Source organism: Bos indicus x Bos taurus, chromosome 12 (genome assembly GCF_003369695.1).
Source record: "Bos indicus x Bos taurus breed Angus x Brahman F1 hybrid chromosome 12, Bos_hybrid_MaternalHap_v2.0, whole genome shotgun sequence".
Taxonomy (NCBI): domain Eukaryota; kingdom Metazoa; phylum Chordata; class Mammalia; order Artiodactyla; family Bovidae; genus Bos; species Bos indicus x Bos taurus.
Genome location: NC_040087.1, coordinates 76,232,360 through 76,258,620, shown reverse-complemented (window position 1 = coordinate 76,258,620; position 26,261 = coordinate 76,232,360). Strand labels below are relative to the sequence as shown.

The 26,261-nt window shown below is 40.9% G+C and overlaps 1 protein-coding gene across 6 annotated transcripts in view; it reads right to left on the bottom strand.

Moving 5' to 3' along the window:
- Nucleotides 1-1,122: 1,122 nt before the first annotated feature.
- The window catches only part of CLYBL (citrate lyase beta like), a 237,887-nt gene continuing 212,748 nt past the window's right edge, over nucleotides 1,123-26,261 (bottom strand). Inside the window, exons 8-10 of one of the 6 annotated variants that reach the window (XM_027557894.1) lie at nucleotides 22,251-22,375; nucleotides 3,252-3,371; nucleotides 1,123-1,324 (exon numbers count right to left, since the gene is read on the bottom strand). In XM_027557894.1, coding sequence (XP_027413695.1) covers nucleotides 3,276-3,371; nucleotides 22,251-22,375 — 221 coding nt within the window. In that variant the 3' untranslated portion in view covers nucleotides 1,123-1,324; nucleotides 3,252-3,275. The other 5 variants (XM_027557893.1, XM_027557892.1, XM_027557896.1 and 2 more) reach the window with 5 other exon arrangements.

Below are 26,261 nucleotides of genomic sequence, written 5' to 3'. Positions count from 1 at the left end.
TGTCATGAGCTTACCATGGTTGGGACCCTGGGGTTATGAGAAAGATGATAAATCTGATACTTAGGGAGACTTAAAAAACAAAGTGGTTTTGTTGGAACAAAGTGTGGTTTGAGATGAAGGGTGTGGTGACTAGTCCAATACGGCCCGAAGTCTGGGAACCTGTGATCCCACTGGGGATGGCGGTGGGGAAGACCTCGCCAGGCCCGGCTCTAAGGACCACCTGGAGATCCTGCTGAGATCATTGCTTTTCTCCATGTCTGTATGCCTTTGCCCTGGCCTCTAGGGTCCCTTAGAGTGGGGGCCTTGGCTCTCAAGGACCCCCAGTTTCTAGGAGGTCCACCTATCAGGTCTGGGGGGTGCCTATGTAACAGGGGTGAAAATGAGGATGTCTCCCTTTCATGCTGTCAAAACCTGGGGCTAGGGGGAGGTTAACCTGGACCAGCCTGTGAGGATGGGCAGGGTAGCCGCATTGAAATGGGGGCTGCCTGTAGAAAGAACGAAGAAAGGCTTTTATCACCTTCTTTTGTTTAAGACAGGCTCTGCCTATGCTTCTGAAAACTAAGCTCATGGCATCCGGTCCCATCACTTCATGGCAAATAGATGGGGAAACAAAGGAAACAGTGAGAGACTTTATTTTCTTGGGCTCCAAAATCACTGCAGACGGTGACTGCAGCCGTGAATTTAAAAGACAGTTGCTCCTTGGAAGAAAAGCTATGACAAACCTAGACAGCATATTAAAAAGCAGAGATGTTACTTTGCCGACAAAGGTCCGCATAGTCAAGGCTATGGTTTTCCCAGTAGTCATGTATGGATGTGAGAGCTGGACCATAAAGAAGGCTGAGCACCAAAGAATTAATGCTTTTGAACTGTGGTGTTGGAGAAGAGTCTTGAGAGTCCCTTGGACTGCAAGGAGATCCAACCAGTCAATCCTAAAGAAATCAACCCTGAATATTCATTGGAAGGACTGTTGCTGAAGCTGAAACTCCAATACTTTGGCCACCTCATGCAAAGAGCCGACTCACTGGAAAAAATCCTGATGCTGGGAAAGATAGAAGGCAAGAGGAAAAGGGGATGACAGAGATGGTTGGATGGCATCACCAATCAATAGGCATGAGTTTGAGCAAACTCCAGGAGATGGTGAAGGACAGGGAAGCCTGGCGTGCTGCAGTCCATGGGATTACAGAGTCGGACACACCTGGACGATTGAACAACAAGTGCTTCTGATATCCTGATGGTGTTATACTGCAGGGCAAAATCACAGGAAGCCTCCCTCTGCCTCCAAGCAGTCCTCCTGGATTTCAGTGTTCTGAGAAGCGGGCTCCGGCTGCAGAAAAAACGTGGTTTTTAAACCACAGGTCATGATTTACCCTGAGCACACTGACAGCAGCCTCGGTGGCCACAGCTGCTCAATAGGTTGCGGGGGATGGCTTCTTCCGTGACTGCTGCCCACTGCCACTGTCCGAAGTCCTGAAGCCCAGTTTGGGTCACCGCCAAGTTGGCTGAGACCCCACCTTCATCCTTGCAGCCCCTCTGAGGGAGGAGGAAGCAGGTTCCCACCTTTTTTTTTCCCCAAGTGGACACCAGCCAAGCACATCCCATCTCAGTTAAGAGATGATGTCTCCTCCTGTCCCATGTTGGGAAGAATATTAGTTCATGTCTTAAGCCTGTGTTTCCCAGGACTTAACCAGCCTGGATCGCGTTCCTCCATGTGTCTGTGGCAACTGCCCTGCCCTGGTGGTGGATGCTGCGTGACTGCTTGTGGGCCTCTCCCACTTCGCTTGGGTTCCATGGTGCCTTTCCTTGTATATAACCGTCAGCCCTACTCCCCTCTCGGGCTTTCTGGAGGAGCTGGAAGAGGTAGGAGAAAAGCAAACCCCTGGTTGGGGCACATGGTAGGGGCCACGTAGTAGATAAAAAGGGCGTAGGAGAAAGTGAAAAATGAAAAAAAAAAAAAAAACTGTTTTCTATTTACAAATTTAAATAAACAGAACAGCCTTCCCTGCGGTGTTTGTCTGAGAGTGGCAGCTTTGCTGCTGTGTAGGTCATGAAAAGGTTGGTGTAGAGTTTAAAACTTCCCATTCTGTTAATTTCTTAAAGAACAGTCGTCCGGAGTCTCCACACAAAAGCTCATGATTTAATGAGGAGCAGAAACAAAATCTCTGATTGTTGGTGTTTCAAATTTCATTGGCGTCCTCTGGCAAACACAAGTTGATCCTTCGCGGCTTCAATACCCTTTAGCCTTCAATATAAGAGCACATGCTGAATAGGGAAGAATGGCTGGTTGTTATGTTTATTTACCCTTACTACAAGCTGGGTTAACCTCTTCAAAACAGCTTTACTAAGCCCGTTAACCACACCACCCATATGACCTGTAGCCGCATCTCTAATGTGATGCAAATCTCACAGGGCACCATATGCACCAGCTCGGAGGCATTGTGTCTTCTCAGAGGCTACAAGTTTATTGCTGAGGAGGCCCTGTCCCAGCCGTACATTTACGGCGGGGAGATGGCCTCAATGGCAAACAGTTAAACAGGGAAATAAAGGGAGAGAATAGATGGTCTTGTGTTTCTGCACATTTATATTTTAATTGCTGGTAACAGTTGACCCAAAAGCATTCACCCAGGATGAGGGCTTTCAGAGCCATCACCTAGCACTCTGAGGAGAGGGAGGTTTCATTTTGGGGAAGAGGGTGGAGATGAAAGCAACCAGTTTTGACGATTTATTTTTACAAGGTATCTATATAAACCTGTATGGTCCTTAACTTCTCTATGCCATCTCTGCTGTTTTACCAGGTTACTAGTGAAATAAACACCATCCCTTCATTGAGTTGTTATTTTTTAAAAGGTTGGCCTTTCTTAAAAATTATTTACCGTGTTGTGTGAACAATGAACAATGTGGGAAACATTTAACATCAGCAGGGTGAAGGGAGTTTACATATTCAGGAAAAATATGTTTTGTTAAAGACTTAACTTTCACTCACAGCCCATCTCTCCCCACTGTTTTATCTCCTGCGAAATCAGAAGTCCAAACTTGGAACACATCCATGAACAGTAAAATCACACACTTGGAACCAAAAAGAAGAAAGTCCATTTTTAGAGGAATAACTGGCCCCAGTGAGATAAAAAAAAAAAAAAAAAATTGTGATTAACATGAACTGTAAACGAGGAAAGGCTCCAATCCAGCATACTAAGAAGTTGCCTTGAGTATAATGGTTTGTCTTTAAGAAAAACCACTGTATATGTTCGGCCCACCTGATGAGAGCTTCATTTAGCAGATCATTTTTCCTTGATGGATGTGGCAAGCGTAACAATGTTCTGGGCCTGCTTCAGTAATGGCATGTCGATCATACTCCCTCGGAAAGTAAAGGCTCCCTGGAAGACAGAGAATACAAACTTCCTGAAAGAATGCTCGGAAATTATAGGCTTCCTTTCTGTGCACACTTGTACGACAAGAACATTTCAGATTCCACCTGAATTATACTGACTTTCCTACCCAACTTTTGAGAAAGCCAAAGTAAATTACAGGGGACAGATTTCTTTTCTTCCTCCTAAAGAGGGGGAGGGAAAAAAAAAACCCTTCAGTGTTTTAATGGAGAGGAAAAACCGTCAGACACAAGATACTGGAAACTGTTCATTTAACTCTTGAAATCAAGCAGAAAACAAGGGTGGAAGGAAAATGTAAATACTTCCTTATGTGCTTTTTGAAATATTGCATAGGAGTGTGAAAACAGTAATACACTCTGGCAACTGATTGTTGTTGGAGTAAATAATTGTACGGTCAGGTTAACAGGAGAATGCTTCCTTCTTGCTGTAACCTAATTGCAGGGTTGCACTACCATGTGATGGGAAGACAGAAGGTAGAACTGCACTGGGTAAAAAGAGATCCCTCTGTCTGTCAGTACACATTCCTCAGAAAAGGATTAAAGTGACAGGGCCCGTGAGTCTGTAACAAAGAAATCATAGCTCTGTTGAATGGTGAGCCTGGAAAGAACCTGCAATCTCTTGGTTTATCCCCATTTTACAGACTCACTTTTTAAAAAAAATATATTCTTATTTATGTATTTGGATGCACTGGGTCTTAGTTGTGCTATGTGGGATCTAGTTCCCCGACCAGGGATCAAACCCCGACCCCTGCATTAGGAGTATGGAGTCTTAGCCACTGGGCCACCAGGGAAGTCCCCCAAGGCTCAGTTTTTTTTTTTTAACCTTTTGTAAATACTTATTGAATGTATCACATGATCTCAGTCCTGTTCGAGGTGAGGACTCTGAGGCCCAAGGAAGTTAACTTGATTTTCCAAGGTCACTTCACTAGGAAGTTAGAGCTGGGGCTAGTACTCGGGTCTCAGAACCCCAAGCCTTCATTACAGACTCATGTTAAGAGGACAAAGTAGTTTACTTAGTGCCTCAGAGAAAAGAAGAATTAAATGGACAGAAGCAGCATGCCCAGAGTCTGAAGTTAATGTCTTGTTATCCATGTTCTTTTAATCACTTCTTTTTGCCGCTTACAGTCATAGCTCTTCTTTTTTCAAAAATATTCCCTGATGGCTCTGATGGTAAAGAATCTGCCTGCAATGCAGAAGACCTGGGTTCGATCCCTGGGTTGGGAAGATCCCCTGGAGGAGGAAATGGCAACCCACTCCAGTATTCTTGCCTGGGAAATCCCATGGACAGAGGAGCCTGGTGGGCTATAGTCCACGGGGTTGAAAAGAGTCCGACACGACTGAGCAACTAACACTTTCACTTTCACGTTATTTATTTGGCTGTGCTGGGTCTTAGTTTCGGCATTTGAAATCTAGTTCCCTGACCAGGGATGGAACCCCAGGGCCCCCTGCATTGGGAGCGCAGAGTCTTAGCCACTGGACCAGCAGGAAGTTCCATAATCATAGCTCTTTTTAATTCCTTTTCTTTCTGTTGGTAAGTTTGTGAGTGTGAGTGGGGAGCAGGTGGTCTTTTGGGACCTGGAGGTGGTTGGAGCAATGACAGCCCTCATGAATGGTCCATTTGTATATTGTTGTTGTTGTTTATGGCTCAGTCGTGTCTGACTCTTTCTGACCCCACGGACTGCAGCACACCAGGCTCCTCTGTCCTTCACCATCTCCCAGAGCTTGCTCAAGCTCATGTCCATTGAGTCAGTGATGCCATCCAACCATCCTGTCCTCTGTCATCCCCTTCTGCTCCTGCCCTCAGACTTTCCCAGCATCAAGGTCTTTTCTAATGAGTTTGCTCTTTGTGTCAGGTGGCCAAATTATTCGAGCTTCAGTTTCAGCATCAGTTCTTTCAGTGAACATTTAAGGTTGATTTCCTTTAGGACTGACTGGTTTGATCTCTTTGCAGTCCAAGGGACTCTCTATAGAGTTTTCTACAACACCACATTTCTAAAGCACCAATTCTTCAGTGCTCAGCCTTCTTTATGGTCCAACTCTCACACCCATACATGACTACTGGAAAAACCATAGCTTTGACCATACAGACCTTTTTTGGCAATGTAATGACTCTGATTGGTATATACTGCCATTCATATATACTGCCCTCCAGTTGTGGATTTTACAAGTACCACCCCTCAACAGTCAATATTGTCATTTTTCAAGACTTCCGGGATGGTCTCTTGGGCTCCCTGGAAACCCTCACCCCTTATAATAATATAGAGTTATACACAGAATGAAAGTTAAAAAAACTGGCAGGGAATCCTTAGCAGTGACTCTGAAATTTATTTACTGATCAACAATTATAATCATACAATATTGAGAAATATATAACAAAATTATTGGAAGACAATTGCTCTACCATATTGTGTTGGCTTCTGTCATGAAATTTATTTTTTAATCAAGAGAGTGTTAAAAGTCATTAGGATTAGAATCCTCCCCAGTGCCTAGCCTTCTCAGCCTTGGAATGAGAAATCTGATTCAGATGAACACCTGCGTGGCCTAAAACCCTACACCGTGAAGTCATTTTCCAACCTGCCCATCTTACTATTTGTACCCCCAGATTTGGTCTTTGCCTAATTTCATTCAACCTGGAGCTAATTTTGATCATCTCTGTGACCGTGATGAATTTGGTTAGAAGTTGTAAGATACTCTGTGGGTTAGTGTGACAGGTGGAATCAGGGCACGGGGCTCATGCTGCTTTACAAGGCAATCGTCTAGTTTTCTTATTGGTGTAAGTGATGAAGACCAAAGGCCTCCTGGTTATCCACCTACCAAGTGGATTACGGCCCTGTAAAACAGCACATCTGTCCTGCGAATGCTTAAATAATAGGCTGGAGAGATGAAATTAGCATAGATGCACATGAAATCATAATGCTGCACAGAAAATCAAGGTGATGGCTTTGGGTCTGCGCCATGTTCCCTGAATCTGCTTTGAATTCTGTGTGCACATCAGAGATGCAAAGTATTTCACGTAGTTTCAAGACAGGGAGATCATTTCTCTCTTTTATGGTGGCGGATTTTGTTTGACTACCTTTGTTAAGCTAGAAAACAAAAGTTAACATTTTTCTTCTTTGCGTCCTTCATCTCTGAAAATTGAGGGTTTTAGTGTTAAGAATCAGGCTTCCTAGTATGAATATCCTCCTAGAATATGGTTGGTCTTTTTTGTTTTTTGAGCATACTGGGCAGGCATGTGGGATCTTAGTTCCCTTACCAGGGATTGAACCCATGCCTCATACAGTAGACATGTGGAATCTTAACCACTGGCCTGCCAGAGAAGCCCATGGTTGGTTTTTTAACACAGGGATCTACAAGGGAAGTTGAATAGTCTGCTGGTCAAGATTCAGAAAACTGAAGACTGTCAAAAGCTATTTGCATTTGTGGGTAGGGTTTGAAACATTCCTTAATGAGTGATTATAGATAAGTTTTGGTTTCACAGCTCAATGCGTTTCTGAGAAATTGGTTGACCATTCTGGAAAGAAGTGGTAGGGCTTCCCTGGTGGCTCGGTGGTGAAGAATCTGCCTGCCAGTGCAGGAGACATGGGTTCAGTCCCTGATCTGGGAAGATCCCACGTGCCAAGGAGCAACGAAATCCAAGCGTCACAACTACTGAGCCTGTGAGCCGCCACTACTGAGCCCACTTGCCGCGAGGGCTGAAAGCTCTGCAACGAGAAGGCACCGCAATGAAGCCCCGCGCACCACGACGAGAGAAAAGCCTGCACAGATCCAGTACAGTTACAAATAAATAAATACATTAAAAGAAGACGGAACTTCCATCAGCTTGAAGAGCTGGGCTATAATTTGGTTTCAAAATGCCTTTAAGAGTCAGAAAGAGAAAGATAAACATCGTATTCTAACACATATGTACGGAATCTAGAAAAATGGTACTGAAGAATTTATTTACAGGGCAGAATGGAGAAACAGACATAGAGAACAGACTTATGGACATGGGGAGAGGGTGAGATGTATGGAAAGAGTAACATGGAAATTTACATTACCATCTGTAAAATAGATAGCCCATGGGAATTTGCTGTATGGCTCAGGAAACTCAAACAGTGGCTCTGTATCAACCTAGAGGGGTGGGATGGGGCAGGAGGTGGGAGGGAGGTTCAAAAAGGAGGGGATATATGTGTCCCTAAGGCTGATTAATATTGAGGTTTGACAGAAAACAACAAGATTCTGTGAAGCAATTATCCTTCAATAAAAAAATAAATTAATTTAAAAAATGCCTTTAAGTAGTAAGTCATTCATGGTAACCTGGCATGCTGCAGTCCATGGGTTCGCAAAGGGTGAGACATGACTTAGCAGCTGAACAACATTCTTGGTTAAAAACCTTAATAACCATCACTACAGCAACAAGAAAGAAAGAAAGTGAAAGTGAAGTCGCTCAGTCGTGTCAAACTCTTTGCGACCCCATGGACTGTGGCCCACCAGGCTCCTCTGTCCATGGGATTTTCCAGGCAAGAACTGGAGTGGGTTGCCATATCCTTCTCCAGGGGATCTTCCTGACCCAGGGATTGAACCTGGGTCTCCTGCATTGCAGGCAGATGCTTTATCATCTGAGCCACCAGTGTTTTGGTACAGCAACAATAACAGCTCTAATTTCCTGAGCAGTTCCTAGCCCCGGACTGTGCCGGGCCCTTGACATGCTTTATTTCCTGTAACGCTCTCAACAATCCCGTGAAGTAGATACGGTAACCCACGACCATTAACAAATTGTTTTCCTTTTCCAATTGTAGTAAAAACAATTAACCTAAGTTCACCATCTTAACCATTTTTAAGTGTGCGGGCCAGTAGGGTTAGGTAGATGCACTCTGCTGTGCAACAGACCTTGAGAACTTCTTCATCTTGCAAAAGTGAAACTCAGTCCCATCAGACAGCTAGTCCCCATTACCCTTCCTCCATCCCCTGGCCACTCTGATTCTATGAGGATGTATCCATCCCCATATTATAACCGAGGAAACTGAGGCACAAAGAAACTTCTGTGAGTCTGCCCTGTAGCTCTTAAGTACAGAGCTGGGATAACACCTAGCTCTATTTGATGCAAAGTGTGAGCTCCAGGCCCACATTTGTGGGCTGCTCTCTGGGTGGGTTGCCTGGCCACCCAAATCAGAATCATCTGGTGCGGAGGCCGCTTGTTAAAATGCAGACTCTTGGGCTCCATCCGATGAGGTTTCATGCTGAAGGTTTGGGCATTGGCAGGGAGCCCTCTGATGATTTGAATGTCCACTGAAGTTTGAGAAGCTCCATGTTTTAGCTCTCCTGGGTAGCAATAGTTAGGCTGGCTTTGACATGGGTACAACTCCACCTTTGCTCTCAAGAGATGCAGGTGCCATACAATGCAACAAGAATTAGAGAAAAAGCCAGTGTGCTGAGCAGAGAGATCCGATGCCTGGAAAGGCTGCCCTTCTCCCCGGTCAGGACCACGTCTGCCAGTTTGCACTGCTGACTTAGACATGATGCTCTGTACCTAGTGATTCCCCCTAAAGTTTCCCCCCAGTGCCATGCGTTTGCCCCTAGAGCTGCCATGGGGCTTCGGCTCTGTGCACAACAGCTTTTGTTCAGCCATTATCTATTGAGTTATTTGTTGTAATGAATCACTAGTTGGCCACTTTGGCACATCTTTCTACACACATGTAAACGGCTTCAGCCTCCTGCCAGTAAAGAGCAGTATCACCTTAGCATAGTTGTTATCTGCATAGGAAGGGAAACAATTATTTATTGGGCTGTAGGTTTTCTAACATCTGGGTCATTGCCTGGTGGTGAGATAGGCATTGAAGTAACATGAATGTTATTAGACCCTGATGTTCTTCAAGGGGGGAGAATCTGACTTACAATTTGATGGCAAAAGGACGGGTGATGATGATGCTGACAGCAGTAATCATATGTATGGGAAACAGTCACATATTTTGCATTTCTGGCACTTAGCACTTGCAAACTTTTTTTCTCTGGAGTACTAAAAGAGTAATTTGCTAGCATCCATAAATGAATCTTCTTCTTTCCCTGCTCACTGTATTTTCCAATAACTTCTTCGGGCATTCAGGGAGTTCTCTTTGGCACATTCCCATGATGGCATTGCTTACGTCAGAATTAATAATAATATTTGAGCTCAGTTGTTACAGTCCTTTTTTCAGAGTAACATTTTCTTTTTTCCTCTGTGATGCTGTCTCTTATTTTAAATTAACTTTTATTGGAGCTGAGTTGCTCTACAATGCTGTGATGCCTTCTATCGTAAGGCTTAGCCTAAGTCTTATGCCCAGTGAATTACTTACCTCGCTATGGTTCCTAGTGAATTCCTACAACTTTCAGTCAGCGTTGACCACTATGAAATTTGTGGTCTTCTTGTGTCCTTTTTTTGCTAAAATCTTAGGCCCAGCCCTGACGTCCTGTCACATAGCTCTTCCTTACTCCCAAACTTAACTGTTCCTGATACCCCTCAATGGGGGAAACGATGCTCTCACAGACACTGATGGGCACTGTTTCCTTCTTTCCTCCCCCAGCTTTCATCCTATCACACACTTGGAGTCCTTGGACAGGTCCTAGGATGGCCTGGGTCCCCTCACAATTTGGTTAATGGGTAAGGATTTGAGCTTGGGTGTACCAGGCACCCGACGTTCAGTGGGGAGGCTGTCAGCCCCCAGGCTGGCTGGCAGGGGTCTCACTGAAAGAGTGCTGGGACATTCACAGGGGAGCTGCGTCTTCCTAACTGGGACCATGAGGTTATTTTTCTAGGATATCAGATAAGATCATCCACTTCCTTAAGCCTTGCTTTGTCTCCCTTTGGACTTACAGAATCAAGAGCAACCTCCTTAGCACTTGTGATGAGACCACACCCTGCCTCTGCTCTCGGCTTTGTCTCCTGCCTGTCCACACACACACACCCAGGCTCACCTGCACCCCTCCCACAGGCTCTGCTCTCTGATGTGATGGTCCTTTCCCTGTCTGTCTGGCAAACTGCTGCTTATACTTCAAGAGGACAGAAAGATGTCATGTCTGTGAAGCATTTCTAGACTTCCCTGGTTGGGCTCATTTCTCTCCTTCCTTCCCTCACACCCCCTCTTGTCATAACCCTTGTCATGCTCTACTATGGAGAAGGAGATGGCAACCCACTCCAGTGCTCTTGCTGGAGAATCCCAGGGACAGAGGAGCCTGGTGGGCTGCCGTCTATTGGGTCGCAGGAAATGGTAACCTACTCCAGTGTTCTTGCCTGGAGAATCCCAGGGACAGAGGAGCCTGGTGGGCTGCCGTCTATTGGGTCACAGGAAATGGTAACCTACTCCAGTGTTCTTGCCTGGAGAATCCCAGGGACAGAGGAGCCTGGTGGGCTGCCGTCTATTGGGCAGGGCTGGACACGACTGAATTGCCTTAGCAGCAGCAGCGGCACACTCTACTGTAACTATTTGTTTACAGTGCCTTCTTTCTCACTGGGAAGCCCTTGAAAACAGGGTCTCCTATATCTTTGAGTCCCCAGCATCCAAAACAAGGTTTTGAGTGAAGCTTGGCTCTTCTGTGGGGAGAATGACTTGGGAAGACAGGATCAACCTTACCTTTCTGCTCTCCTTTATCTGCAAGTGTCTTTGTTCCATGTGATCCTTCCCTGGCCTGGTCATACTCCCTGGTGAGTTGGCTGAGCCTCCAGTAGAACGCAGGGATAGACCAAAACAAATGCGATGCTGGGTTGGGGTCAGGTTAACTCGTGCAAATGACCTACCATTAAAAGTGCAAGCGAGTCCATCTGTAAGTGGTGCTTAAGGGATTAGAAGCTACAGAAAGAGCCATCAAGTGGGGTGGTTTGGCCTGGGAAGGGCTGTGGGGGAAACGGAACTTTGAAGGTCAGCTTTAGAAGGTTAGGGATGCCCACTGAAGGTCAAGAGAGGGGTGGGAGAAGTGGAGCAGTGCATCCAGATGTGTGAGTGGGGTTGGCCTTCTGTGTCCTCTGCTCCCTGTGCCTCTGGTCACCAGTGACTCAACAGATCAAGCAATATGAAGGACCGCAGTATAAGCTAACTGGCTCAGTCTACTGATGAAGGGGTTTCTCCAGGGCCTGAGGAGCCAGAGCCTACTCTCACACCAGTGAAAGCCATCCGGAAGAGGGATAACAGACTTCCCCCAGGACAAAGCACAGGGGACTCAGTCTCTGCTTGATGCAGTGAGACTGCAACCCACAGGACTCCCTCTGTTCTCGCTGCCTGCCCTGGCAGACCCAAGACTCACTCATCCCTGGACCCCAAGGGGAGGAAGTTAAAGCACTTTTTTCCTTTATTCTGAGTAATTTTCCCTCTGTTCTACGATAGTCTGGGGATCCAACAATTTGATTTACAGATACAAAGGTAAATCTTTGTATCTGTAAAAAATATATATCTTTTTAAAGGAACTCCTTGGTGGCTCAGATGGTGAATAATCTGCCTGCAATGCCGGAGACCTGGATTCCCCCTGGGTCAGGAGGATCCCCTGGAGAAGGGAATGGCAACCCACTCCAGTATTCTTGCCCGGAGAATTCCATAGACAGAGTAGCCTGGGGGGTTACAGTCCATGGGGTCACAAACATGAGTAGGACAGGACTAGAATCTAGGGTTTTTCACCCCAAATCTCAAACTCTTCCCACTAACCAGTATACTACAAACTATGACTGGTAACTATGGTACCTAAGATGATTATAGAAAAATTAATGTCCAAAAATTTAATATACATTATTTTACATATACTGTATTTTAAAATTTTATTTAGATGTGACATAAAAAATGTCTAAACTGTTATTTCAGAGATATCATTACTTGAAATGAGGCTGAAAAGATTAATGCTATACAGAGAAGGTCCAGATAAACAAATATATGAAAACATGATTTTAATAACTGACTTGGGAACCACTGAAATACAATGTGCTTTCATTCAGAGTTCCTACTTGGAAGCTCTCAACAATAATTATTATGACGGCAGAAACACCAAAGGATATTTTCAGTGAGAAAAAAATTCAATAATAAAAATGTGAATGACATTTTAAGTCCTCAAAATACCTGAAGCATTTGTAAGAAGGATTAAAGGAGGTGACATTTGATCCTTATATGTGCTTCTGAATATCAGTAACCCTTTGTGTTATGGATAAACATCTTTTAAAACTGCCATGGGCAATGAAAGAATACTATTGAAGACTTGGGAAATAGAAAACATGTTTTTCTTTTTTTAAACACTTTAAATTGGAGTGCTTATTTGATAGGTATTTTAATATTTTGAATTAAAATTCAATGGCCATTTACTCCTATGACCAGAGAATTTGCAGATGCTCATTTATCTCCACCTGAAATTTCTAAAAGCTCAACTGAAGTCATTCAACATGGGCAGTTCACATTGGGCTGATCTGTCATTACTGCTGGCACCGAGATTCTGGTGGGTGATGTTCCTTAGCATTTGATGGGGAGGCCCTTTAAATAATTCGTAAGAATGTTAACAGTTGGAATATTTGAAGGGGGTTCATTTTGTGCCTGATTGGGGAATACAGTGACCATGCAGGACTGTGGAACTGCTGCAAGAGGATCCCTTCTGCCCCTGCCTCGGAGCATGGCCTCAGAGGGGGGTGTCCGGAGCTGGGAATCCTGCACCCTGAGCAGCCTGTCAGGTCTATCTTCTGTGTTCTAAATGGTGGAAAAGCGTGGAGAAGCTCTGTCCTTAGCCTTCCCAGCCTCCCTCCTGTCTTTTCCCCTGGAGCTGTCTGGCTTGAAGAGCATAGAACCCTCCTTGGAGAGTGGGATGAAGGGGTCTGTATGCCCCCACTGCAGGTCCACAGCCAGGTCAGTGCTGCCCAAGAGGGTGTGCGGGTTGTCCATTCAAGTGGCCCTTCTGTGACTTTCCACCAAACAGCAATGGGCAGCTGCCCGGGTGAGCACATTCTCAGTGGAACTCAGGAGCCTGCGGCTGAAACAAACAGCCATGCACAAAGAGTGGCTAGGAATATGGGCTTTCTGCTCAGCTCCACCGGAATTTTTTTTTTTCCTGCACTGGGTCTGTGTTGCAGCACACAGGCTCTTCCTTGCAGTGTGGGGGCTTTCTCTAGTGGCCCGCAGCAGAGGCGACTCTCAAGTTTCGGGGCCCTGGCTGTAGAGCATGTAGGCTTCAGTAGCTGTGGCCCGTGGGCTGAGTTGCCTTGCAGCAGCATGTGGGATCTTCCCCGATCAGGGACTGAACCTATGTCCCCTGCACTGGCAGTGCGTGCATGCTAAGTCGCTTCAGTCATGTCCAACTCTGTGTGACCCTATGAACCATAGCCCACCAGGTTCCTCTGTCCATGGGATTCTCCAGGCAAGAACACTGGCGTGGGTTGCCATTCCCTTCTTCAGGGGATCTTCCCGACCCAGGGATCGAACCCAGGTCCCCTGCATTGGCAAGTGGATTCTTAAGCACTGAACCACCAGGGAAGCCCCCCAACCTGAATGTGAATCCAGGCTCTGCCTTTTCCTAGCTTGGAGTGATCTGAGCCTCGATGTCTTCATCTGTAAAATGGGAATGATGATCCTACCCCTTGTAGGGTTAAATAAAAGAATGTACATCACTCAACAGGCTCTCAGTGTGTGGGAGCTACGACTGTTACCACCGCTGCCATCGCTGTCACCACGGCTGTGGTCCTGCCCGCAGCGCGCCGCTGCCACTCCCGTCATCAGGGCGGTCAGCTCCACCTGCGGCTGTGTCCACCTCCAGGCCCCCTGCCACCAAGCTGCGGCTGTCACTGCTACTGCCGTTGTTAGTCAGAGAAAGTGTCATCCGGTTTATCCCAGGAAGGGCCAGGGAGGAGCAGAGCATCGGACTATGACCAGATTTGAAGATTCCAGACTAGCTTTAAAGGTTCTGAGAGTCATCCGCGTTCTAGGACATGTATGAGCAGAGGATGACTCTCCCTTCCCCAAAGCTCCCTGTTCCCTCTAAACTCTTATAAATCACAGACTGATTTGTCCCTGTAAGAAATGAGACTCAGAGGTGCTATGTATTTGACACAGAACCAGTATTTGAAAACAAATGCATTTTAAACAATTAAAAAAAGAGAAACTTAGAATATCTGCTGGAGGAGGTTCTAATCAAAGGCAGGTGACCAGAAGTTGGGAACCAAAATCAGGCCAAGTATATACCACATGAAAAACTATGTACCAAAGTGAAACAACTGGATTTCTAAGCATATATTTATAAGCTTGAGGCTTCGGTCAAATGGTACAGTTTTCAGTAGCTGGTAAGCAGGAAAAGGAAAGGTATAGCATAAAAAGAGGAAATTCTTGGGAACATGGGAACTGAGTGGATGTAAAATGAAGATTATCATTAACATTTTCTTCTTAATAAGGAAGCATGAAATCATTTAGCTTGAGCTCTATACAGGAAGTAGAAACACGCATGTGTTGGACATTGGTAAGATTAATCTGAGACTCTGCCCATAGTTTTAGGAAACTGGTGAAGTAAAGAAGAATTAGCAGAAGATCTGGAAGATGAATTTGGAAGGGAAGGTAGAGGTGGCTGAACAGTAGGGAGGAGCGCTGAGGTGAATGTTTGGGTCAATTATGTTAATACGTGACCTGTCCTGAGCTGTCTACTTGCCCAGATGGAGTGTCTCCGTGGACCAGAGCCTCTTTACTTCACAGACAGACAGGGAGACCAAAGGCACCTTCTGTTTCCAAGATTCTTCTCAGAACCCACTAAATGTAGGCAACAAGCTTTATCTTTTAAAATATTCAGGCAGAATGATCAGGACAGGAATCAAGAAGGCTTTAAATATCTTTTGATAAGGAAATTTGGAAAAATCAGGACAACTATGCCACATGGAAGGCTACCTACCGAGGTGAAACAATTGGATTTATAAGCATATTGCAATCTAAAGGAGTTTCCGCATTTGCCAGCAAATTAGAGGGTGTGCTTAATCTTCTGTTTTTTAAAAATAGCTTTATTGAGGTATAATTTGCATACCATAAAGTTCACCCATTGTTAAGAATATAATTCGTTGACTTTTACTAATTACATAGAATTCTGCAAGTATCACTGCTCAGATTTTTTTGAAACTAGATATCTTGTTGGAAAATATTTTATTTTTTAATACTGAGATAAATGTGGAAATACCTTGCATTTAATATTTTATGTCAAATTTAAGCTGATATTACTGAGAAAAGCAGAGAATGAAGGCCATTTTATAGCAGTTTGAAGCTAAGACCAATAATTTTAAACTTCTTCTATTTTATATGTTGTAGTCTTATTCTTTCTTTGGAAAATAATCTAAACAAACTAACATTAACTAGAAGGCACTTTAAATTTTAAAGCATTTACTAAAATATAAATGATGAATAATAACTGATGAAATAATTAGTGAAAAATTTTTCTTTCAATTTTTCTAGAAGGGGAAAAATGCCAGTATCATATATATTGTTAAAAAGTACAACGAATAATTTCTTTTTAGCACTGTCAGAAATTTAGAAACCAGCTAGCTAAATAGTATTTACTAAATGTGTATTGTGTATTGATTTCTAAGATGCTGCAGGAGGATGTACAATAGGGAAAATTCTTAACTCTCTGGGCTAGTGGTAAGAAATGCCCCCACTTTTTTTTTTCCATTGAGGTCCACTAACTTGAAAAAAAATAAGAGAATTCTAGAAACTCTTGCTTTCTATTTTTAGTAAAATAAAAGCTCGATTTGTCTGCTTTTAATATTAAAAAGAATTAAATAATTCTTTAATAAGCATCACAAAATATCAAAGGAATGCTCGGAACCTCTCTAGTATAATCAGCAGAAGGAGAGAAGCCAGGGGACAGGGGTGGGGGTGGTGGAGATGATGTGGCAAGAAAGGAAGAGAGAGAGATACAGAAAAAGAGAAAACCAAAAAGAATCCACGGAAAGGGAGCAGGGAAGGCAGAGGAAGGACATACACAAACACACGCAGACCCACACATCCTGAGAGGGAGAAGTCTCATAAGAGGGAATGAGAGAGAAAGATGTTCCAGAGTAAAGCCACCCTTTCATGGCCCTTGCTTGGTTCTTGCTCTTAAAGGAGCTGAAAGGCATGGTGTATTTCTGCAACCACAGGTGTAACTGAGAACAGGACTTTGGGAACTTGTCCTTTGAGTGAGATGAAACCCAGCTCGGGGTCAGACAGGGCCTCTTTACCAAAGGCCCCAGTCTAGCTCTGAGAGTTTCCAACCTAGCTTAGGAGATCGAATGACTAATAAAACAGAAAGAGGTTTGCAGTGATCAGAGCCAAGATGTCTTTCTAGGGCAGGGCAGGTGGACACAGCCAAGACAGAATTGAGAAGGAGGGAGCCACGTGGGGAATAATAGCTGGGAAGTTACATGGATTTTCAGTGCTCTTTCTTTTCTCATCACTTACTGCTCATGTAAAAAAAAAAAAAAAAGAGTGTATGACGAAGAAAAAGATTCTAATCTGAACTAATCAAATTCACATTTTGTTTCTGAGTGAATACTTTTTAAAGCTCTATCTAGTTTTGGTCATTAGCGTGCAGATTCATTGTGACCAAATTGAAACCAGATTTAAGTTAATTCTGCTCATATCTTTAGTGACAAAGTGAGCCCTGATTTCTGGTAGGGGCTGGATCCCCACCTTGGGTGTGAGTGACCTTGGGTAACTTCCAAACCCTTATTGGGTCTCGGTGTATTTTTTAAGCTGTAAACTGAAAGGATTTAACTAGAAGATTTTCTGAGATTTCATCCAACAGAATTACATTGTTTTCAATTGAAATTAAGCAAGGAAAAAAAAAATCCTGAAAAATATAAGCCAGAAGAGAAGTATTTTGATTAAAATACCTTTAGGAATGTGTTATAAATTAAGGATGAAACAACTTGAAAAATCATCAGATTTAACCTACATACAAAATCTCTTATCCTCTAACACTAAGCCAGCCACTTGCCACTAAACCTGTGTGAAATAACGATATGATCAGCAGTAAAAGTGTATTGCCTTGATTTAAATGCAATTTGTTGTTAATCAGATCAACCTTAAAGTCATCGTAGGCAGACTCAACTTTCTAAGAATTTGACTTTTTAAAAGTCAAAAGTATGGCATATAGTTCTAAAGATTTTCATTAACAAGGAAATAAATGGAGAAATGCAATAACTAAGCATCTCAAAAGAAGAGTGAGGTCCCTTCCTCTCTCATTTTCACTGGCAATCACTCGGTTCTGATTTTGAGTGTTTCTGCTTACAAATAAATGGGGCAAGGCTGTGGGTGGTGGGGTGCATGAGTGTAGGAGGGCACACTGCTGTCTATTAGCGGAATCAACTCTTTCCTTTGACAAAGACAACAACCAAATCTTTGGATGGTTTATTTGATCTGCGTGAAAGAGTGGCAGTGGGATTTCTGGCACTTGAATAAGCGGAAACAATATTTTTGGCTAGAGAGACTTCTGAGTTCTCTCAGGGAGCCTTCTAGAAGGCCATCTGGACCAAACAGTATTTCTTTTGTAAAGCCCTGCATTTGGAAACACAAATGAAAGGTGTGTGAGCCACAATCAGATACCTATGAAAATAACTTGCTTTCAATACTGGGGAGGGGGTATTATTCTTTGGATTTTTCTAGATCAAAAGACTTACATGAGGGAAAAAAAACCTCTTTCTTTTTTCTTTCTTTATTAAGATATAAGTTCCCATTTATACTCCTGTAGAGAATTTGCTCATTAATGTAAACATATTAATCTGAATTACTGCTTTCTCCGGAGTGAAGTTAGAATGTTTCAGTCATATGTGTCGTTTATAGTCGTTATGTCAGCTAGTGACCTTGCTTTTGACCTTTATAATTACTAAAGGAACCTAGATTTTAAAGGTAGAGACTTTTCCTTCCTTGGTTTTTAGCCAGCTTGCAAATGAACAAAAAATACTGAAAAATTTAAACAAAATCCTTCCAAAAACCAAAGCATTTAAAGATTTCATATGAATAAAACAGACTGCTTAGAACACTGAAAATGTAGAAAGTCATATTGGCAGCCAGACACTGCAGAAATATGAATATTCTAGCAAAGTACCTTTAAAAATCGATCTCACCTAATACATGTTGCTATTCTTAATATCTTCTGCTATTCTTTCATATTTTTCTGTAAGAGTCTCTATTTGGAAAGAAATGCTAAATTCTTAAATTAGAATTTCTTGGCATTATCAATCATTTTAAAAAAGCAATCGACTATTTCCTTTAGCTGTCATTTTTGCCCAAGAAGTGATGAAATTAACACTGTGTTTAGAATATAGACATGAAAAAATGTACAGTATCATACATATATGAATGTATATTTAGTACAAATATGTATGTTGTATGTGTTTATATATAAATTAAGGTTTCTATTAATATTAACTAATTTGTTTGAGATGGTTTCAATTATCCAATTTTCATACTATACATAATTCTTAGTTGATAACAAAAGAACTGCTAAAATCATATCTTAAAATAAACAATACTAAATTCAGTTCTAAATGGAGAATTTTCAAATATTGAAATCATTATTATGAAAATGACATCAAAATGATGTAAACTTTTAAGAAAATACAAATTTAAGACAAATCACATGAGAGTGACTTATCCTGGCTAAAATATTTCACCAAATAATTTGAGGCTAACATAATTAATGACATGCTGATTGTATCTCAAAACGTATTTTTCTAGAAGGACAGAAGAAAGACTCAAGTTTGATTAATAGTGTGGATATATACCTCAGAACTGATGTCAGCTGAAGCAGAAATATTTTAGCTTATGGGAATTAAAACAGGAGCATAGAGTATGTGGAATGTTTAAATTACTTCCAACAGATTTTAATGAGTCCCTAATATTAATCTTCAGTCCTAATTCTTATGCTGGGAGCTGTTACTATGCCAGACAAATTTTGTTAGCTTGAAAATATCTTTAGTTTCCTTAAACAAAGCAGTTATAAGTATCATTACCTGCCCTACAGTGACAGATTATATGAGCAGATTATTATTTATTATTTCAAAATTATTTTTAATGTAAAGTATTTTTTATCCAACACTAGGATGAAGGGTATCAAACTTTATTTCCTTAGAACTTTCAATTAATATAAAATTAAAAAATTTCCCATGATACTAAAGACTAAACCCCAATAATTTATCTACTTTGGATCTAAGTATTCTCATGAATTTTGTTATTTGGAGGGGACAGGAAAAAAAGGTAGAACTTTAATTTCTTAATACTAATATTATTATTACTACTATAGAAAATACAAATGACTCAGCACTAACGGTGAACTTTAGCTATACCTTTCGTCTTAGGGCAAAGTATAGTTTAAGATAGGAGCAGGAAGTCGAGAAAAGCAATGATACATAATTTTGCCTTCTTGGGTCATTTCTACTTGAAAGCATTACTTGAATGAAATTTTCATCAAAGGGTGAAAAAAAACATCTTTTAGAAATTTTAAGTATCTCCCTAGGACACAAACCATCAGCTTCCCATTCGCTGAGAGAGTCACCTGTGCTTTGGACAAAATATCCGAGGGTTTATGTTTTCATCAGTGAGTCACATTTGAAATAAAACAGATTAGATGTTTGTTGGAAGCAGTAGTTTATACAACTGAGCGACCTATTTATATTAAATCTTTACAAACAGAACCTACATTATTTAAACCCCAAGACCCCTCAAGACCCAGAGTCACCTACCTGGCAGACCCAATTTTTGTGACCAGTCAATTTATAGGCCAAGAGAAAGAAACATGCGAACTGGATAAAATAACCATATGTCCCCACTGGAAGCCCCATTACTTGAATCATTTAAACCTTGCTGGACAAAGCACCAGGAGAATTTGCTGTAGGAAACAAACCTACACGAATGAGGCAGGGAAGAAATGACCTAATAGTAAATCTCCCTTCTGCTCTCATTTCTATGGTTCTGTGTTAAGAAAGGCTGTGCTACCACAATGTTGTGAAAGCTTATGCCTCAACAAGAGGGCATTTCTTATTTAAAAACAAAAACGAAAAAAACCCCAACAGTTCATAATTTAACATGTAGGTTGCCATCATCAAGGCAAGGACACTTTAGGGCAATTTTCCCTGGGAACAGCACTTTCACGATACAATGGAAAAGTGTTGCTTTTCCCCTCATTCAAGAACTTAAATGCCAGTAAAAGAATGTGTCTCTAGTTTGAATTTTGTTTGCTGGCTACTGAAACTTAGGGAAGCCTCTCCCATACCGCTAGCTGCTTACAATGCCAGTGGCATCCTTTGATTTTATTCAATGTGAAACCCAGTGTAGACAGTAAAGGGAGGCATTGTTGGCCCAGACTGGAAGTCTACTTGGTCTGTGTTTTGACGGTGCCCATCCTGCCTCAGTTTATGTCAGGAGGAAGTACTCATCAGGCGCATATCCTTAGCTGGAATAAGGTACACACTGAGGTAAAGAACATTTAGCAGTGTGTGCACAGGCAAGCAGGCAGGAGAGGGGAGTGGATGGAGTTATTTTGCATACATAAATGTAAAAGCACAGGGCTCTTCTCTCCAGATAAATATATTTATTCATGGAGGAACTGAATTGGGGTGTCAAGATATAGAAAAAATATTGTTATGAACTGCAATTTTTTAATGGTTATTACTGATACCAAACGAAAGGTTGCTATTTATCCTGAAATTGGTATAAGTCCTGATTTGGATGTTTCTAGTGTCACATTTTCTGCCTTTTGATTTTAAGTGCAAGTTTGTGCATAAAGGAGCCTGAAAGTATGTGAGGGCAAGCATGCGTGCATGGTTGGGACTGAAGGCAGGTAATGAGAGGGAGGGAGTGACCCATTTAATATTGTTACCTAGTTTTGAAAATCTTGGGATTTTTAGGTGTTTTTACTCCAATGAAAAGTACAAGCCACACGTTTCACATTGATGTCACCGGGTCACCACTGAAAACCAATTTTGTTCTTTTTTTTTTTTGGTGGGGGGCGTACTGTTTAACATTTAGAAACTTTATAATGTTTCAACACTCTTTCTCCCCTGAGTAGTTTTCCATGCTAGGCATCAAAACTTCACTCTTTATGTAAGTAACAAGGCCAAGTTTAGATATAACCTCTAGAACAGATTTATAAAGGCAACTTTCCTCCCATCCCCTTAAAAAGAGGCAAACGGTATTATTGCAAATAACCTTTAAGATAATTAACTGACAATGCTGCAACTAGCATAAAATCTTCCTTCGGGCGACACCTCATTTAAGTGTTACTGGCACAAAGTGGAGACAGATTGTGCATCACCACTGCAATATTTACACAGCAGAAACCCACAGAGCAGGAAACGCGAGGCTCAATGATGCACTAAATTAGGAACAACCGTACTCCAGTGTTAATTTGCTTTCCATTCGATCCAAATCTCAGGTCCAGAAATTGGTACTAACACACAGACAACCTCCCACTCTTAAATGACTAAACCGGAGGAGATTTTTGTACTCCCCCCTCCAAATTAAAATAACTTGAAATTTATTTCTTCTCTCCCCAAGAATCATTTGATCAAACTGTGTTTATTTCATTACAACTTGCTCTCATTTTGATCTAAAATTATTTTCATATGAATGCCACATTGGGGTCTGTAGAGTAAAACTAAACAGACTTCTATTTTCTCAAAGGCTGCCAGTATAGTTTATGAAAAGAATAAAATGGGGAACTTGAGAGCCAGTGAGTGAAATATTTAGGAACGAGCAACAAATTTACCTTAAATGAATTTCTCACTGATGAATGATGTCCCCGTCTAAGCCCACACAAATCCTCCTCCCCCAAATAGGAGTTTTTTTAGAACCACGCAAACAATATATTTTTTTTCATTCTTCTCCACAGTATTTTAAACATGAGTTTCACCCACCGTTTCGGGGCATTTTAACACGTTTACCTTTCCTAATTGCTGATGCTCTTTAAAGGCAGCAATCAGTTCTTCAGCCCACTTAATCTTTTCAGCAGAAGGAGAAAACTGCTCCTGGACCACCGCGATTTGGTTCGGGTGTATCACCTGCTTACCTACGAGAAGATTAATAACACCGGAAACACAAAACAACAAACAGATGTTCAAACAAAATGTCTCAACCACGCCAGGCTCCTGAATGCCTGCCTTACAGAGTGTATGTAAAATAACTCATTCTGTTCAGAACTTTTTAAAAAGAAAATGACCACCATCAGGCAGGCCTTTCCAGAACACCACAGAAGAACAAATGCAACAATGGCAGCAATTGTGTTCTGGATGCTATAGAAATGTCACCTTAGTGCAGATAATCTCTCATTTTTAGTTACAGGTGGATTGACCAGGCAGCTCACTGACTGACTGCTTTGGCTGGAGCTTTAGAGGATAATGTCTGCAAATTAGAACAATTATTTTGAATTAAAGTAGAAAAAAATTACACGTTAATTCTTTCCAATTCTGTAAGTTGTCTTTGGCTTTTTCTGTACCATTATTCCACCTTCCATGATTTCTTTTAAAAGCAGTCGGTTTTCACAGAGCTTACAGAAGCAGGTGTTATAACTACATTAATATCAAATGGTGTCTTACAATAATACATTTAATTTTCGTTCTTTCAGATGAATATGGTGCATCCTGTCTAACCACTAATAGAAAATTGGATTTCAATTAAAAAAATTTATCCAGTATAGTAAAAAAGAAAGCAGAGTTGAACACTGAGGTCTCTAGATTACCACATTTTAAAATGTTTAAATATAAAATTACAAAATGTTTTTCTAACAACAAAAAAAAGCCCCAGATTTTCCCATTCTGCTTATGGAATGAAGATTGGATATTTCTCCCTTATACAGATTATTAGACACTGCAGAAGAAATCTTATTTCTACAGAGACAGCTTTAAAAAAGCTTTAAGAATCTTAAATAAAAATATTACACAAGAGTCACAGGATTCTATGAAATCATGCATTCATTAAAAAAAACAATTTAGCAATCAGGAAAGAATGAAATCTAATCAGGTCATTAATAAAGTACAACATAATTTAATGTTGTAATAATGATGAGATTATGTTTTATTATATGATAAAATTATAGACACATTTGGTTCTTTAAAAATGAATGCATGCTTAATGATAATTTACTCCGCCAAGTATATTTGCTAGCATATCAATTTGCTTTGCTTTTGAAATAGCTGTTTTAAGTACAAATTATATCGTTGATGTTTTATAAAAGTCCATTCCTGTTACTGTCATTATTCTGTCGAATAGGAAAAAGAACAATGTTTCTAAGAAAAAAATTTTTTAGCATTTCATGAAAAAGAGTTTAAGTGAATAAATATAACAATATCTTGTCTTCAGAGTGGCTTAATTAAAACATCCTCACATTGTTGTTTCATTCTTATCTGAGAGCATACTAATAATAACATTAAAATCCTATATAAATAAAGATGCTTTAAATTATTTGAGGGATAATTTCTGGGAACAAATAACATCAGTGATGACAAATGAGAGTTTTTTCAATATCAGATACTGAAATTATATTTAAGTAATCTAACAGTTGTTACAATGTGATCAATAAAGGATGTCAGTCTGGTCATCATTGTGTACTAATTGTTAGTCCTGAATTTTATAATTTATGTACACAACTTACACTGATGGGTAAAAAGCCAGATTTCATGGGAACTTCTTGGTACAGATACCATAAATTGAGAAGCAAAACATAAACTATTTACAATGCTGTGAAACTAATGGAGGCTTTCAAGTAGCCATATTTTGGTAATGAGGCTAATTTTAAGATATGTGTTAAGTTTTAGAAATTTATGAACCTCCATATGTGAAGTTATCTTTCATTGATCTTATATATCCCAACAATTGAACGGCAGACTTTTATGCCATGTGGGAGTGAAGCAAATATTTTATACAGAAGAGTTGTTATTGACAAGTTACTGAGAGGGTGCAAAATTGGAAGACATTAAAATTTATGACCATGAAATCCTTTTTACAGTACCACTTGATATATCGTGCTTTAAATCAATATCTGTCAAGTCTTTTAGGTAACTGTATGATGGTGTCATTTTTGTCTTCTACAAAAGACTGCAAAAAAGAAGAAAACCCATAGTGCTTCATATTTATAATCTTTCTTCTCAGCATGTAGTACTGGAATAACTGTGATGCCTAAGTCGGCTGTTAAAGCTTTATTCCAAGATTTATTTTTGGTTTCTTTTTATAAAAATAATTCCTAAAGTTAATAGTCATTTATATAGCTAATGCATTGACTTAAAATCAATCTACATGGATCGTAGCCCTGTGAAACAATGATTACAGAAGAGAAACTGTGACCTGCTGTCTGAGGCATGGTTAAGTGTCACAAAAGTACAATTCATTAAAAAAAAATCTAATTTTTTAAAGCCTGGAAAATTCTTATAGTATAGATCCTTATCAGTGTTATAGACAACACAATACTTCATTGAATTTTAAAACTTTCAGGCTTTTGCTTCAAATAGGGTATGCAGCTCTCTTTTCCTGCCCTCCCTCCTTCCTTCCCCTTTTCTTCCTTCTTTCCTTTTCTCCCTTTTTGTGCAAAGTTCAAAGTATGGCAATTACATGACAAATAATTAGGACAAACAGATCATGAGTGGTGTAAAATGCTCATTAAAGCATTTGTTGTTTAAAAATACTACCAATAATCTCCTATCTTATTATCAAACCAATCACCTTTTATTGGTGAACAGAAATAATGTTGGGACAAGAAAGACCTTTCTTTCTAAAAATTGCAAGATGGCTCTGAAGTTCAGCTTCCTACTTTCCTGACTTGTTCCCCTGAATATATAATGGGCACTGTACCCTCCCCTGCCGCCCCCTCCCTTCCACTTCCATTTTTTTGTGTGTGATTTAATACTCCCTGTTGTTGAGAAACAATGCTGCCAAGTCTGTAAGCGCCTCACACTGAGTTGGGCACAATCTAGAAATTTAAATCTGATTTGAAATAACTTGTCTGCTACGATCGAATTAGGGACCAATTTAATTCAGTTCTCTCTCTTGGAGAAACTCACAAAGTCTCTTACAAGTTCTGGAGCAAACACTTACCCTGGAGGAAGCAGAGGACACCCAGGTTATCCTGAGTGATGATCAGAGAGGCCCCATCAATTCAGTGCTTTCTTTTTTTTTTTTTTATTGTATTAGTGCCCATTTCAGAGCAACATCTGGCTGCTTGGCAGCCAATGCCACATAGTTTAGACCAACAACATCAGGGTGTATTAGATAGATTTCATGGAGTCTTTCTCCAACTCTTCCATTTGGGTCACATCCTAACAGGTCATTGGAAAGAGGCAGGTGTCACAGGTACAGAGACAGGGACGCTTTCCTTCTGGGTCTCTTTCCTTCTGGGTCACTACTAAATGTAGGGGCGATTCATTTGTTAATAGTTCAGATGAATGAGAAAATAGTTCTCTATAACAGACATCTTATTCATTTAGCAGATTTGGGGGAATCACATTTTTAACTCTTTGTGTTAAAAACACCAACACATAATATTTGTTTTATTTAGACTGAAAGATCTCTGGCCAGGCACCTTGCCTATATTATGCACTCTCTCAAATGCAAAATGTTGGCATTACTCCTACTGCCACAGTTAAAGCAAATAATGATGCTCTTTTAAATAAAAAGGGCCCCTGAAACCCTAAAAAAATAAATAAAAACACAAATACAAAGGTCAGGGCTTTATTTAATTCTATAACACTGCTTCTTCAGTCTTTCCATTTTACTTTGGGTTAAATTATCATCCATTAAGGTATCTTTTATATTGAAGATCATTTTATGAAATGTTTCAGTCACCTTTATGCAAACACATTTCAAAAATATTTACAAAAAGAATAGCATGGATGCTTGTCATTTTTATTTTTTGGGGTGTATTTCTGATCACAATATTCTTAGAACTTGCAGCAGAAGAACAAATA